At 44.8% G+C, this 14,922-nt stretch overlaps 3 protein-coding genes across 3 annotated transcripts; all 3 read right to left on the bottom strand.

Annotated features, from left to right (window-relative positions):
* Positions 1–1,745: 1,745 nt before the first annotated feature.
* On the bottom strand, positions 1,746–2,205 carry LOC128316993 (histone H2B-like). Its single transcript, XM_034304454.2, has one exon. It carries the CDS (start codon positions 2,167–2,169, stop codon positions 1,795–1,797), a length of 375 nt encoding a protein of 124 aa, XP_034160345.1. The 5' UTR covers positions 2,170–2,205; the 3' UTR covers positions 1,746–1,794.
* Positions 2,206–8,854: 6,649 nt separating this feature from the next.
* On the bottom strand, positions 8,855–9,652 carry LOC128318336 (histone H1-like). Its single transcript, XM_053234115.1, has one exon. It carries the CDS (start codon positions 9,635–9,637, stop codon positions 8,912–8,914), a length of 726 nt encoding a protein of 241 aa, XP_053090090.1. The 5' UTR covers positions 9,638–9,652; the 3' UTR covers positions 8,855–8,911.
* Positions 9,653–14,149: 4,497 nt separating this feature from the next.
* LOC117596738 (histone H2B-like) lies at positions 14,150–14,609 on the bottom strand. Its single transcript, XM_053234165.1, has one exon. It carries the CDS (start codon positions 14,571–14,573, stop codon positions 14,199–14,201), a length of 375 nt encoding a protein of 124 aa, XP_053090140.1. The 5' UTR covers positions 14,574–14,609; the 3' UTR covers positions 14,150–14,198.
* Between the last annotated feature and the right edge of the window lie 313 nt (positions 14,610–14,922).

Raw genomic sequence — 14,922 nt, 5'->3', positions numbered from 1 at the left:
TATTTTGAAGTACTCTGTGCTGCTATAGGCCTATTTTGAAGTACATCGTGCTGCTATAAGCCCATTTTGAAGTACTCTGTGCGGCTATAGGCCCATTTTGAAGTACTCTGTGCTGCTATAGGCCTATTTTGAAGTACATCGTGCTGCTATAAGCCCGTTTTGAAGTACTCTGTGCGGCTATAAGCCTATTTTGAAGTACATCGTGCTGCTATAACCCTATTTTGAAGTACTCTGTGCGGCTATAGGCCTATTTTGAAGTACATCCTGCTGCTATAGGCCTATTTTGAAGTACATCCTGCTGCTATAAGCCTGTTTTGAACTACATCGTGCTGCTATAAGCCTATTTTGAAGTACATCGTGCTGCTATAACCATATGTTGAAGTACTCTGCGCTGCTATAAGCCTATTTTGAAGTACTCTGTGCGGCTATAGGCCTATTTTGAAGTACTCTGTGCTGCTGTAGGCCTGTTTTGAAGTACTCTGTGCTGCTATAAGCCTATTTTGACGTACTCTGCGCTGCAATAGGCCTGTTTTGAAGTACTTTGTGGTGCTGTAACATTAATTTATTTACTTCACACTGATAGAACTTTATTTTGAATCACTGTGTGATGCAATAAACGTATTTTGAATTACTTTGTGATGCTATAACCATATTTTGAGTTGCTGTAACCCTGTTTTGAATTACTCTGCACTGCTATAAGCCTATTTTGAAGTACTTCGTGGTGCTGTCATTTGAATTACTTCATGCTGCTATAAAGCCTATTTTGAAGTACTCTGTGGTGCTGTACCAGTAATTTGTATTACTTCATGCTGCTATAAGCCTATTTTGAATTACTTTTTGTTGCTATATCCCTATTTTGAATTATTCCGTGCCACGACGATCTTATTTTGAACTACTCTGTCCCTCTATAACCCTATTTTGAATTACTCGACACAACTATAATCCTATTTTGAGTTACTTTGTGGTAACTCTAACATTAATTTGAATTACTTCATGCTGCTTTAATCCTATTTATAATTACTCTGCACAGCTATAAACATTATTTTGAATAACTCTGTGCCGCTATAATCCTATTCTGAGTTCTTTAGTACCGCAATAACCCTATTTTGAATTATTTCGTGCTGCTATAACCCTATTTTGAAGTACTCTGTGTCACTATGAGCCTATTTGAAAGTACTTTGTGGTACCATATCACTACATTTAATTACTCTGTGCCGCTATAATCCTATTTTGAATTAATTACTCAGTGCAGCTACAACCCTATGTTGAATTACTGTGTGCCTCTATAATACGGTAATTTGAATGACGTTACACTGTTATAGACCTATTTTCAAGTACCTCTTGTTCCTATAAGCCCATTTTCAATTACTTTGTATTGCTATTACCCTATTGGAGTTACTTTGTCCCTCTAGAACCCTATTTTGAATTATTTTGCAGTGCTATAACACTGATTAGAATTACTTCATTCTGCCATAAAATTATTTAGCAACAATTATTATTTAACAACGCGCAATGCTCGAACAATCTAGTTTATATTTACTCACCTGTGCATTTAGCATACTACAAAACTGACACAATGAACAAAACAGTCGCGGGGAAACAGCGCGATAAAAGCCGGCGGGGAACGCGCCCCCCCTCCCCCCGCCACACACACACACACACACACACACACACACACACACACACAGAAAGAGAGAGAGAGACAGAGAGGAAAAGAAGAAAATGCTCTTTATATGAAGGAGTGGGTGGCTCTTAAAAGAGCCGTTGGGTTGATGAAGACGGCGGTAAGGCGCTTTACTTGGAGCTGGTGTACTTGGTGACGGCCTTGGTGCCCTCGGACACGGCGTGCTTGGCCAGCTCGCCGGGAAGCAACAGGCGCACGGCGGTCTGGATCTCCCTGGAGGTGATGGTGGAGCGCTTGTTGTAATGAGCCAGACGAGAGGACTCACCGGCGATACGCTCGAAGATGTCGTTCACGAACGAGTTCATGATGCCCATCGCCTTAGAAGAAATGCCGGTGTCGGGGTGCACCTGCTTCAGGACTTTGTACACGTAGATAGCGTAGCTCTCCTTCCTGGACTTTCTGCGCTTCTTGCCTCCTTTGCCGGCCGTCTTGGTCACGGCTTTCTTGGATCCCTTCTTGGGAGCGGCCTTGGCTGGGTCGGGCATGTTGCTGCTGCTGCTTCTCCTGTAAACTGCGAGAGAATGAATAACGCCCGCCTCGCGGCCGCTCTATTTACAGGCCGACATTGTAATTAGGCACAAGCGAAGAACATTTTTTTATTGGTCAAAATCCCAACCCGCCTCATACAGGGAGCCTCCCACCGCTCCGCCCTCCTCCTCCTCCTCCTCCTCCTCCTCCTCCTCCTCCTCGCTCCCCCCCGCTACGCTTTGTTTCCCTTCCCGCCTTTTTATATTCACAATGTGCACTATAACTAAAGGAAAAAAGTAAAATAAAATAAAAATACACACACACACATACATATATGTATATGTATATATTTATCTCTACTACCACCGTCTTCTAACGCGTTTTACACACACACACACACACACACGTACACACTAAATATAAACATTGAAAACTAGATTATTATGATCGTTATGTGTTCATACAGAAATTATCTTCTACTTGTATGCTACGTGTGTACGGCGCTTGACGCCATTTGCTTAAAGGCCCCCTCGCAAAAAAAAAAAAAAAAAAAACCCCACACACACACAGCACGAGAAACAGCTCTTTTTCTGGATGTTTGGGTGGCTCTTAAAAGAGCCGTTGTGTTCGCGTCGTTCGGTGTTGGAGCGTTTAACCGCCGAAGCCGTACAGGGTGCGTCCCTGGCGTTTCAGGGCGTACACCACATCCATGGCGGTGACCGTCTTCCTCTTGGCATGCTCGGTGTAGGTGACGGCGTCGCGGATCACGTTCTCCAGGAACACCTTCAGCACACCGCGAGTCTCTTCGTAGATCAGACCGGAAATACGCTTAACACCGCCACGGCGAGCCAGACGGCGAATAGCCGGCTTGGTGATTCCCTGGATGTTATCGCGAAGAACTTTACGGTGACGCTTGGCGCCTCCTTTGCCGAGCCCCTTTCCGCCCTTGCCTCTGCCAGACATGATGCTGCTCTCTCGAAGTCAAGCTGCTCAATAAAACTCGCCGCGCAGCGCCCACATATTTATCCGCCCTCTACAGGACCTTGTTGAGAACAGGCGAGGAGGCGGGCCTAAGACCAACGGTCACACAATAGAGCACATTCAAAAAGAAACAGAACGCCACAGCTTTCTACCTGCTAGCGTCTTCTTCTTCCTCACCCTCTCTATACACACAAACATTATTATTACTATTATTATTATTAGTAGTAGTTGTTTTTCCAGTAGTAGTAGTAGTAATTGTAGTAGAAGTCTTAATCTGATATGCAAGGCATATATATTAAAAAAAAACAAAACATACAGACAAACACCCGTCAGTGTAAGGAGGTTAGTAAAAGTACTCTGTGTTTGTAAAACATTGACATTCCCTTTACAGACACGAGACGTTCCTTTTGAGCATGCCTGTGGGCTCAAGGCCCGGATTCTAAACTCCTATGTCTGCTATAACGACGGGTCTCGCGTAGCAGCACAGCATCTTATTAGTAGGCCCCTCATTCAGCTGATCACCATCACAGTCTGTGTACACTTTTAATCGAGCCCACATTTTACCACACGAATAGGTCACTCACAAGCGGCACAGAAAGGAATGCAAAGACAACTCTCGGGCCTTACTTTATCAGTTCTCTCAAAGGCAAAATATAATGGACTATCTAAGGTATAATGTCTAAATTAGATACACTTTCTCAAACGCTAACATTCTTAAACTCCACATTCTTAAACTCCAAGTGTCATTCACAAGGAAAGCATACTCGCTTCACCATTCGTGCCAAAGAAACTAATATACAATTCATCAAACACGTGTGTCGACACAAAGCCAGTGTTCTACTGAACACACCGAAGCACTGTCTACTCACAAGCCGTCTCTTTTCTATAAACACAACGCTCACGGTAAAGAGGATTTTGCAGCCCAGCATTTTTGCAATCTGACAACACCGTCCATAACTTATCCACTTACTTTACTCATTTATTAGACGTCTACAATGTTCATCATTTCAGACTGCCGTGTCGATCAGACTGTCATGTAGAAGCGTGTTGATGCACAGAACAACCCCCGTGTTCTCCGTACATCACCATGTATGGGTGCGATGTATGTGACGTGCGTTCATACATTTGATTTATTAAATCATTTCATTATCCGAACCCAGTTATTTACTGCGGATGCAGGCAGTCAAGTTTCGAAATGCGGCCACACGTGGATGAATAAGATCCATCCAGCACAACACACTTCACTAACTACACAAAAAGTCTGTTAGCCTTATAGAATGGAGTAGTATTAATAGGAGCACACATTAGTATTATTACTATTATTATTATCATCAGTATTATTATTATTATTATTATTGTAAGTGGTAGTAGTAGTAGTAGTAGCAGCAGTGTTGTTGTTATCAGAATAATTTTATTTGCCATATGTATTGACATGTATTAGGAATATTTCTTGGTGTTTGGTCACAACACGATACATTCCACACAGTTTACAAGATGCACATCACAGACAACACAACACACAACTACCTTCCCAATCTCCAAATACTGCACCTTAAGCAGAAATCTGTAGAATCAGTTGCCATTTATATTACAGCGGAGGTACAAAGAGCAGCCGAATCCAGTTCAGATGGCATTACACGGAATCACATAACTGTGATATATAATACATAATAGTTGCAATGATATACAGTAATGACAATATTTAATAAATAATCATTATAATAAATACTAAAAGATAATTATTTAATAGCTATTATCAGTAGTAGAGGGAAGAAGCCTTTACTTGTCACATATACATTACTACCACTGAGCTGGGGCCTGAACCCCTGACCTACTGATCAGTAACCCTGAGCCTGACAAACATTCCAAAGGATCCCCCCCCCCCCCCCTTTTTAAATTTATTTATTTATTTATTTATTTATTATTTATATTATTATTACAAATATAGACTTACAACAAGAGGCTATAAACAACAGTGGTTGCGGCAAAGTGCACTTCATAAACTTGGCCACACGAGGGCAGTCAAGATCCATCCACAACAACACACAGCGCTGCACACACCAGCCTTTAGATTTATAATTATTTGATTCATCAACCTTTATTCTTTCTTCTAGTCTTTCTTTCTTATTTCTTCTAATTATTATTATTATTATTAAGAGTAGTAGTAGTAGTAGTACTAGTAGTAGAATTATTATGGTTATTGTAGTTGTTATTGTCATCATGTTTTAATATATTTTGTAACACGCAACAAACATAACATTGGCAAACATTTCTTAAAGGTTTTTTCTCCCTTTATTTATTTATTTATTTATTTCTTTTTTTATTGCAGATGTAGACCTAACCTGCGGCTATAAACAACAGTGGTTAGGGCAACGTGCACTTCCTAAACTTGGCCACACGAGGGCGATTATGAGTAGTAGTAGCAGTAGCAGTTTTAGAAGAAGAAGTACTAGTAGCAGCAGAAGTAGTAGTAGTAGAAGAAGAAGAAGAAGAAGAAGTAGAAGAATTATTATTATTACTGTTGTTGTTTTTGTCATGTTTTAACCTATTTTCTAACACGCAACAAGCATAGCATTGGCAAACATTTCTTAAAGGATTTCCCTCCTTTTTTTAAAAAAAATTTTTTAAACGATTTATTACAGACTTGCTACATTTGCGGCGTTAAACAGCAGTGGTTAGGGCAAAGTGCACTTCCATCAACTTTTATTCTTTACTCTAGTCTTTCTTCAATATTATTTCTTCGTCTTCCTTTTTTCTCTTTCCTATTATTATTATTATTATTATTATTATTATTATTATAGTAGTATTGGTAGTAGAATCATTCTTATTGTTGCTGTTATTGTTTTTGTCATGTCGTAATATATTTTGTGACACGCAACAAACATAGCATTGACATACATTTCTTGAAGGATCCCCCCCTTTAAACGATTTATTACAAAGACTAACTATGTAGACTTGCTATATTTGCGGCAGCAGTGGTTAGGGCAAAGTACACTTCCTAACCTTGGCCACACGATGGCAGTCAAGATCCATCCACAACAACACAGCGCTGCTCACAACAACCTTTATTTTACTCCTCATCCTTTATTCTTTCTTCTAGCCTTTCTTTATTACTCCTTCTAATTATTATTATTATTATTAGTAGTAGTAGTAGTAGTAGTAGTAGTAGTATTTTTTTTTTCATTTTATTATTACATATTCCATTTTTAAAGCACGTCTCTTCAGGCCTCTCAGCACTTGACATGGAAATGATTTAAAAAAAAAAAAAAAAAAAAAAAAAAAAAAGGTTTAAATAAATGAGCGAATGAATGAATGAATAAATAAAAATAAGATGTTACATTTTGTCCTTGTTAAATACACACCAATATTGTATCTGATTATTTCTAAGCAGAAAAGAAAGACATTATTAGGCGGAATGACGGAGAAACCCTTCTGCTTCTCCCCTTCAAATTAGTGAAGAGGCGCGCGCAGAAACCCCAACATTTAAAGATCGATGAATCCCCGCGGCGTCATAAAGGGAAAAACTGTCAATCAAACCAACAGCATAGTTCTAAGCCTCTGACCTCGGCGCATGACGTCACAAATAAATCTTATGGTTCACTGCTCCCTTTTCACTGTAAGTGTGCCACAGCGTGAGAGCGCGCGCGTATAAGCACATCATGCGTAACATATTTATAATAATTTATATAGTTTATGAAAATATTTACAATGTTTTTTTAAACCACATTACAATTAATTTTTAAACAGCCAAGGGATGAAGACTTGCTCATTTCACTGAGACTGTGAGGTGGCTCTTAGAAGAGCCTTTGTGTAGATTAGACGCGGTCGTCGTTTAAGCGCGCTCTCCGCGAATACGGCGGGCCAGCTGAATATCCTTGGGCATGATGGTCACTCTCTTGGCGTGGATGGCGCACAGGTTGGTGTCCTCGAACAGGCCGACCAGGTACGCCTCGCTCGCCTCCTGCAGGGCCATGACGGCCGAGCTCTGGAAACGCAGATCAGTCTTGAAGTCCTGAGCGATTTCTCTCACCAGGCGCTGGAAGGGCAGCTTGCGGATGAGCAGCTCAGTAGACTTCTGATAACGGCGGATCTCTCTCAGAGCCACGGTGCCCGGCCTGTAACGGTGAGGCTTCTTCACGCCGCCGGTGGCCGGGGCGCTCTTGCGGGCGGCCTTAGTGGCGAGCTGCTTTCTGGGCGCCTTGCCACCGGTAGACTTACGGGCGGTCTGCTTGGTTCTTGCCATGGCGTCGAGCTCTGCACTTCACGGACGAAAAACAGAATACACGGCGCTCGCGAACGCCGGCTTTTTAAGCCCTAACGCTGCCCTGCGCTGATTGGGCGTCTTGGAGGCACTCGTCTGTCATTGGATAGAATGTGTGACGTCATTTGATGACTATTGGCTCGTCTTCCGCCACCGGCACAGTTCGAAACACAAGGCGCCCGCCCCTATTCCACGGGCGCGCAGCGCTTTTGTACTCTGCCATTCACCAGTTACACACAAACCGCCCGCCGTCAAAACATATTCTCATCCCTCACACTGCATTTAGCCAACACGCCTCACTATTGTTATTATTATTATTATTATTATTACTATTACTACTGCTACTACTTGAATATTTTCCAAGTATATAATTATTTATAATATATATAACGCATATATAATTATTAGCAAATTAGTGTGCTCATGTCCTGATTTTAACCGCGTTTGCTTTGTATTAAGAAGATAGGAATAACATTGCACTTTTGGAGCAGAAGTGGGTGGCTCTTAAAAGAGCCTTTGGGTACTGGCAAACGCAGCAGTGGGCGCGTTTACTTGGTCTTGACGGTCTTCTCAGTCTTCTTGGGTAGAAGCACGGCCTGAATGTTAGGCAGCACACCACCCTGAGCGATGGTCACCCCGCCGAGCAGTTTGTTCAGCTCCTCGTCGTTACGCACGGCGAGCTGCAGGTGGCGGGGGATGATACGGGTCTTCTTGTTGTCACGGGCGGCGTTGCCGGCCAACTCCAGGATCTCAGCAGTCAGATACTCCAGCACGGCGGCCAGGTAGACCGGAGCGCCGGCACCGACGCGCTCGGCGTAGTTGCCTTTACGCAGGAGCCTGTGCACACGGCCCACAGGGAACTGCAGCCCAGCTCTGGAGGAACGAGTCTTGGCCTTGGCCCTAGCCTTTCCGCCGGTTTTCCCGCGACCACTCATGGTTATGATCAGACCTGTTCCACGAACGACGCTGAAATAATAAAGACTACGCGCCGAGCCCTCCGTGATATAGCCAACACAGCCGCTCTCTTATTGGCTAAGATCGTTGTGGCAGAAGAACCAATCACAAACGCGCCGTCAAATTCCAGCGTCCGCCCACCATTCTATTCTACGCGACACCCCTCCCACCCCCGTTTGTGACGCCGCCTGTGTGTGTGTGTGTGTGTGTGTGTGTGTGTGTGTGTGTGTGTGTGTGTGTGTGTGTGAGAGAGAGAGAGAGAGAGAGAGAGAGAGAGAGAGAGCGCATGAAAACAGACAGAAGGGAAAATAGACATACAAACGCACACACTAACACAATGATATACAACGCTATAGAGAAATGTAAATTCTTACTAGTTTGCCCATATGTTCATGTTCCTCCTACAGCCTCTGTCACCGTTTTGGGAGGAGGAATCCAATCCACTAAAAGCATAATTTTGTGTCATGAGAGGACAGGGAATATCGCTCTTTAAACGAAAATATGGGTGGCTCTTAAAAGAGCCGTTTAAGGATCAAAAACATGAATTAAACACACAAACATGTTTATTTCTTTTTGGGGGCTGCCTTTTTCGCCTTTGCCGCTTTGGGCTTTGCTGTCTTGGGCTTCACAGCCTTTGCCTTCTTGGGGCTCTTGGCTGCCTTTTTAGGGGTCGCCGGCTTCTTCGCCTTCTTGGGGCTCTTGGTGGCTTTCTTGGCGGCGGCGGCGGGCTTCTTCGCCTTCTTAGGAGACTTCTTGGCGGCGGCGGCGGGTTTCTTGGCCGCTACCTTCTTGGGCTTCTTAGCCGCGGCGGGCTTCTTGGCTGCCGCCTTCTTGGGTTTGGGCGCGGCTTTCTTTGCGGGCTTCTTGGCTTCGGTCTGCTTCTTGTTCAGCTTGAAAGAGCCAGACGCGCCGGTCCCTTTGGTCTGCACCAGAGTGCCCTTTGTCACGAGGCTCTTGACGGCGAGCTTGACGCGGGAGTTGTTCTTCTCCACATCGTATCCGCCGGCAGCCAAAGCCTTCTTCAAAGCGGCGAGCGACACGCCGCTCCTCTCCTTGGACGAGGAAACCGCCTTGACGATGAGCTCGCCGACGCTGGGGCCCGCTTTCTTGGTCCTCGAAGCTGCTTTCTTCTTGGGCGCTTTGGCCGGCGCGGCGGCGGGCGCGGGAGCGACTTCTGCCATGTCTGTGTGTGCGGAGCTAAGTAGAATAAAAGAGTCAATCGCTGTGGCGCTGTGTAACACAGGAACCTCCCTCCCCGCGGCCGGGGGGCTGGTCTTAAAAGCAGACATGAGAACGTTGTAGACTCAACCCGGGCGCCGCTGAATGACTGCGCTTCCGCGATGCGCTCGCAACTGTGTTTTCTCATGGCATTTCGCGGCGAAAATCAGACTCGTCAGGCAAGCTCCAAAGCGTTCAAGCACGCGTTTCGCGAGAACGGGCTTTCCCGTTTCTCCCGAGGCCCGCCACGGCCAGGAAGAGAGCACCAATCTCGCGCAGCGGGCACAAAAGTGCACGGCGCGCCTGGCGCTCGAGCCGGCGGGCCGCGCATTTCGTGCGTTGTGCTGTGTAAAAAGAGGGCAAAAAACGGCGTGGCCCTTGCGAGGCCTGCGGGCCGAGATGAAGGAGAGCCGTGTGAGTGCTGCTGCTATGTTTGCACCGGCCGAGTGTGGCGTGCAGTATGTGAACCGAGGCCCCTTTTGGGCCGTGTAAAGCACATGAGTGGAGAGCGAGGGCGAAAGAGGGAGAGAGCGGGCGCGCTCGGAGGGACGAGGCGACTCCCGCAGCGTGACTCCCAGCGTCTTTGTCCTCGTCTGGTCTTCGTCGCTCGGGCTGGCGCCGGCACTCGGGCTGGCGCTCCTCGTGCGCGGCCGCGTCCTCTTGTGGTCCCGGGGCGCCAGGTGCGCCTCGTGGCCGCCTCGATCGGCGCGCACCTCCGCCTCGTTACCTGCGCCTGTCTCCGCCCTAGCCCTAGCCCTAGTTAACCCTAGTGCCGTTTAGCCCGGCTCTGCCCTAACCCTAGTGCCGTTTAGCCCGGCTCTGCCCTAACCCTAGTGCCGTTTAGCCCAACTCTGCCCTAACCCTAGTGCCGTTTAGCCCGGCTCTGCCCTAACCCTAGTGCCGTTTAGCCCGGCTCTGCCCTAACCCTAGTGCCGTTTAGCCCAACTCTGCCCTAACCCTAGTGCCGTTTAGCCCGGCTCTGCTATATCCTTATGTTTATTCAATTCCACACTGCTGTAACTCTAGTCTTATGAACTCGACAGAGCTCTAACCCCATTCGTTGTTATTCAACTATCACCTCGTTTTAATTGATAAATGTAGCCAATGCTGCTATAAATGCATTTTTATTTACTCCACACTTCTATCTTCACACTTCTACATTTTGTATTTCCTCCACAGTGCTTTAAACTTGTGATTGCGATTTACTCAGTATGGCTAGAATCCTATTTTGAAGTATTTCCTGCTGCTATAACATTGATTAGAATTACTCTGTGCGGCTATAAGCCCATTTTGAAGTACTCTGTGCGGCTATAAGCCTATTTTGAAGTACATCGTGCTGCTATAAGCCCATTTTGAAGTACATCGTGCTGCTATAAGCCCATTTTGAAGTACATCGTGCTGCTATAAGCCCATTTTGAAGTACTCTGCGCTGCTATAGGCCCGTTTTGAAGTACATCGTGCTGCTATAGGCCTATTTTGAAGTACTCTGTGCGGCTATAGGCCTATTTTGAAGTACATCGTGCTGCTATAAGCCCATTTTGAAGTACTCTGTGCGGCTATAAGCCCATTTTGAAGTACATCGTGCTGCTATAAGCCCATTTTGAAGTACATCGTGCTGCTATAAGCCCATTTTGAAGTACATCGTGCTGCTATAAGCCCATTTTGAAGTACTCTGCGCTGCTATAAGCCCATTTTGAAGTACATCGTGCTGCTATAGGCCTATTTTGAAGTACTCTGCGCTGCTATAAGCCTATTTTGAAGTACATCGTGCTGCTATAAGCCTATTTTGAAGTACTCTGTGCTGCTATAGGCCTATTTTGAAGTACTCTGCGCTGCTATAAGCCCATTTTGAAGTACTCTGCGCTGCTATAGGCCCATTTTGAAGTACATCGTGCTGCTATAAGCCCGTTTTGAAGTACATCGTGCTGCTATAAGCCCGTTTTGAAGTACTCTGCGCTGCTATAAGCCTATTTTGAAGTACATCGTGCTGCTATAGGCCCATTTTGAAGTACTCTGCGCTGCTATAGGCCTATTTTGAAGTACATCGTGCTGCTATAGGCCCGTTTTGAAGTACTCTGTGCTGCTATAGGCCCATTTTGAAGTACTCTGTGCTGCTATAAGCCCGTTTTGAAGTACTCTGCGCTGCTATAGGCCCATTTTGAAGTACTCTGCGCTGCTATAGGCCCATTTTGAAGTACATCGTGCTGCTATAAGCCTATTTTGAAGTACATCGTGCTGCTATAAGCCCGTTTTGAAGTACTCTGCGCTGCTATAAGCCCATTTTGAAGTACATCGTGCTGCTATAGGCCCATTTTGAAGTACTCTGCGCTGCTATAGGCCCATTTTGAAGTACATCGTGCTGCTATAAGCCCGTTTTGAAGTACTCTGTGCTGCTATAGGCCCATTTTGAAGTACTCTGTGCTGCTATAAGCCCGTTTTGAAGTACTCTGTGCTGCTATAAGCCCGTTTTGAAGTACTCTGTGCTGCTATAAGCCCATTTTGAAGTACTCTGCGCTGCTATAGGCCCATTTTGAAGTACATCGTGCTGCTATAAGCCTATTTTGAAGTACATCGTGCTGCTATAAGCCCGTTTTGAAGTACTCTGCGCTGCTATAAGCCCATTTTGAAGTACATCGTGCTGCTATAGGCCCGTTTTGAAGTACTCTGCGCTGCTATAGGCCTATTTTGAAGTACATCGTGCTGCTATAAGCCCGTTTTGAAGTACTCTGTGCTGCTATAGGCCCATTTTGAAGTACTCTGTGCTGCTATAAGCCCGTTTTGAAGTACTCTGTGCTGCTATAAGCCCGTTTTGAAGTACTCTGTGCGGATATAGGCCTATTTTGAAGTACTCTGTGCTGCTATAGGCCTATTTTGAAGTACATCGTGCTGCTATAAGCCCATTTTGAAGTACTCTGTGCGGCTATAGGCCCATTTTGAAGTACTCTGTGCTGCTATAGGCCTATTTTGAAGTACATCGTGCTGCTATAAGCCCGTTTTGAAGTACTCTGTGCGGCTATAAGCCTATTTTGAAGTACATCGTGCTGCTATAACCCTATTTTGAAGTACTCTGTGCGGCTATAGGCCTATTTTGAAGTACATCCTGCTGCTATAGGCCTATTTTGAAGTACATCCTGCTGCTATAAGCCTGTTTTGAACTACATCGTGCTGCTATAAGCCTATTTTGAAGTACATCGTGCTGCTATAACCATATGTTGAAGTACTCTGCGCTGCTATAAGCCTATTTTGAAGTACTCTGTGCGGCTATAGGCCTATTTTGAAGTACTCTGTGCTGCTGTAGGCCTGTTTTGAAGTACTCTGTGCTGCTATAAGCCTATTTTGACGTACTCTGCGCTGCAATAGGCCTGTTTTGAAGTACTTTGTGGTGCTGTAACATTAATTTATTTACTTCACACTGATAGAACTTTATTTTGAATCACTGTGTGATGCAATAAACGTATTTTGAATTACTTTGTGATGCTATAACCATATTTTGAGTTGCTGTAACCCTGTTTTGAATTACTCTGCACTGCTATAAGCCTATTTTGAAGTACTTCGTGGTGCTGTCATTTGAATTACTTCATGCTGCTATAAAGCCTATTTTGAAGTACTCTGTGGTGCTGTACCAGTAATTTGTATTACTTCATGCTGCTATAAGCCTATTTTGAATTACTTTTTGTTGCTATATCCCTATTTTGAATTATTCCGTGCCACGACGATCTTATTTTGAACTACTCTGTCCCTCTATAACCCTATTTTGAATTACTCGACACAACTATAATCCTATTTTGAGTTACTTTGTGGTAACTCTAACATTAATTTGAATTACTTCATGCTGCTTTAATCCTATTTATAATTACTCTGCACAGCTATAAACATTATTTTGAATAACTCTGTGCCGCTATAATCCTATTCTGAGTTCTTTAGTACCGCAATAACCCTATTTTGAATTATTTCGTGCTGCTATAACCCTATTTTGAAGTACTCTGTGTCACTATGAGCCTATTTGAAAGTACTTTGTGGTACCATATCACTACATTTAATTACTCTGTGCCGCTATAATCCTATTTTGAATTAATTACTCAGTGCAGCTACAACCCTATGTTGAATTACTGTGTGCCTCTATAATACGGTAATTTGAATGACGTTACACTGTTATAGACCTATTTTCAAGTACCTCTTGTTCCTATAAGCCCATTTTCAATTACTTTGTATTGCTATTACCCTATTGGAGTTACTTTGTCCCTCTAGAACCCTATTTTGAATTATTTTGCAGTGCTATAACACTGATTAGAATTACTTCATTCTGCCATAAAATTATTTAGCAACAATTATTATTTAACAACGCGCAATGCTCGAACAATCTAGTTTATATTTACTCACCTGTGCATTTAGCATACTACAAAACTGACACAATGAACAAAACAGTCGCGGGGAAACAGCGCGATAAAAGCCGGCGGGGAACGCGCCCCCCCTCCCCCCGCCACACACACACACACACACACACACACACACACACACACACACAGAAAGAGAGAGAGAGACAGAGAGGAAAAGAAGAAAATGCTCTTTATATGAAGGAGTGGGTGGCTCTTAAAAGAGCCGTTGGGTTGATGAAGACGGCGGTAAGGCGCTTTACTTGGAGCTGGTGTACTTGGTGACGGCCTTGGTGCCCTCGGACACGGCGTGCTTGGCCAGCTCGCCGGGAAGCAACAGGCGCACGGCGGTCTGGATCTCCCTGGAGGTGATGGTGGAGCGCTTGTTGTAATGAGCCAGACGAGAGGACTCACCGGCGATACGCTCGAAGATGTCGTTCACGAACGAGTTCATGATGCCCATCGCCTTAGAAGAAATGCCGGTGTCGGGGTGCACCTGCTTCAGGACTTTGTACACGTAGATAGCGTAGCTCTCCTTCCTGGACTTTCTGCGCTTCTTGCCTCCTTTGCCGGCCGTCTTGGTCACGGCTTTCTTGGATCCCTTCTTGGGAGCGGCCTTGGCTGGGTCGGGCATGTTGCTGCTGCTGCTTCTCCTGTAAACTGCGAGAGAATGAATAACGCCCGCCTCGCGGCCGCTCTATTTACAGGCCGACATTGTAATTAGGCACAAGCGAAGAACATTTTTTTATTGGTCAAAATCCCAACCCGCCTCATACAGGGAGCCTCCCACCGCTCCGCCCTCCTCCTCCTCCTCCTCCTCCTCCTCCTCCTCCTCCTCCTCGCTCCCCCCCGCTACGCTTTGTTTCCCTTCCCGCCTTTTTATATTCACAATGTGCACTATAACTAAAGGAAAAAAGTAAAATAAAATAAAAATACACACACACACATACATATATGTATATGTATATATTTATCTCTACTAC

Source organism: Pangasianodon hypophthalmus, chromosome 5, assembly GCF_027358585.1.
Source record: "Pangasianodon hypophthalmus isolate fPanHyp1 chromosome 5, fPanHyp1.pri, whole genome shotgun sequence".
NCBI lineage: Eukaryota > Metazoa > Chordata > Actinopteri > Siluriformes > Pangasiidae > Pangasianodon > Pangasianodon hypophthalmus.
This window is presented reverse-complemented; position numbering and strand designations above follow the sequence as displayed.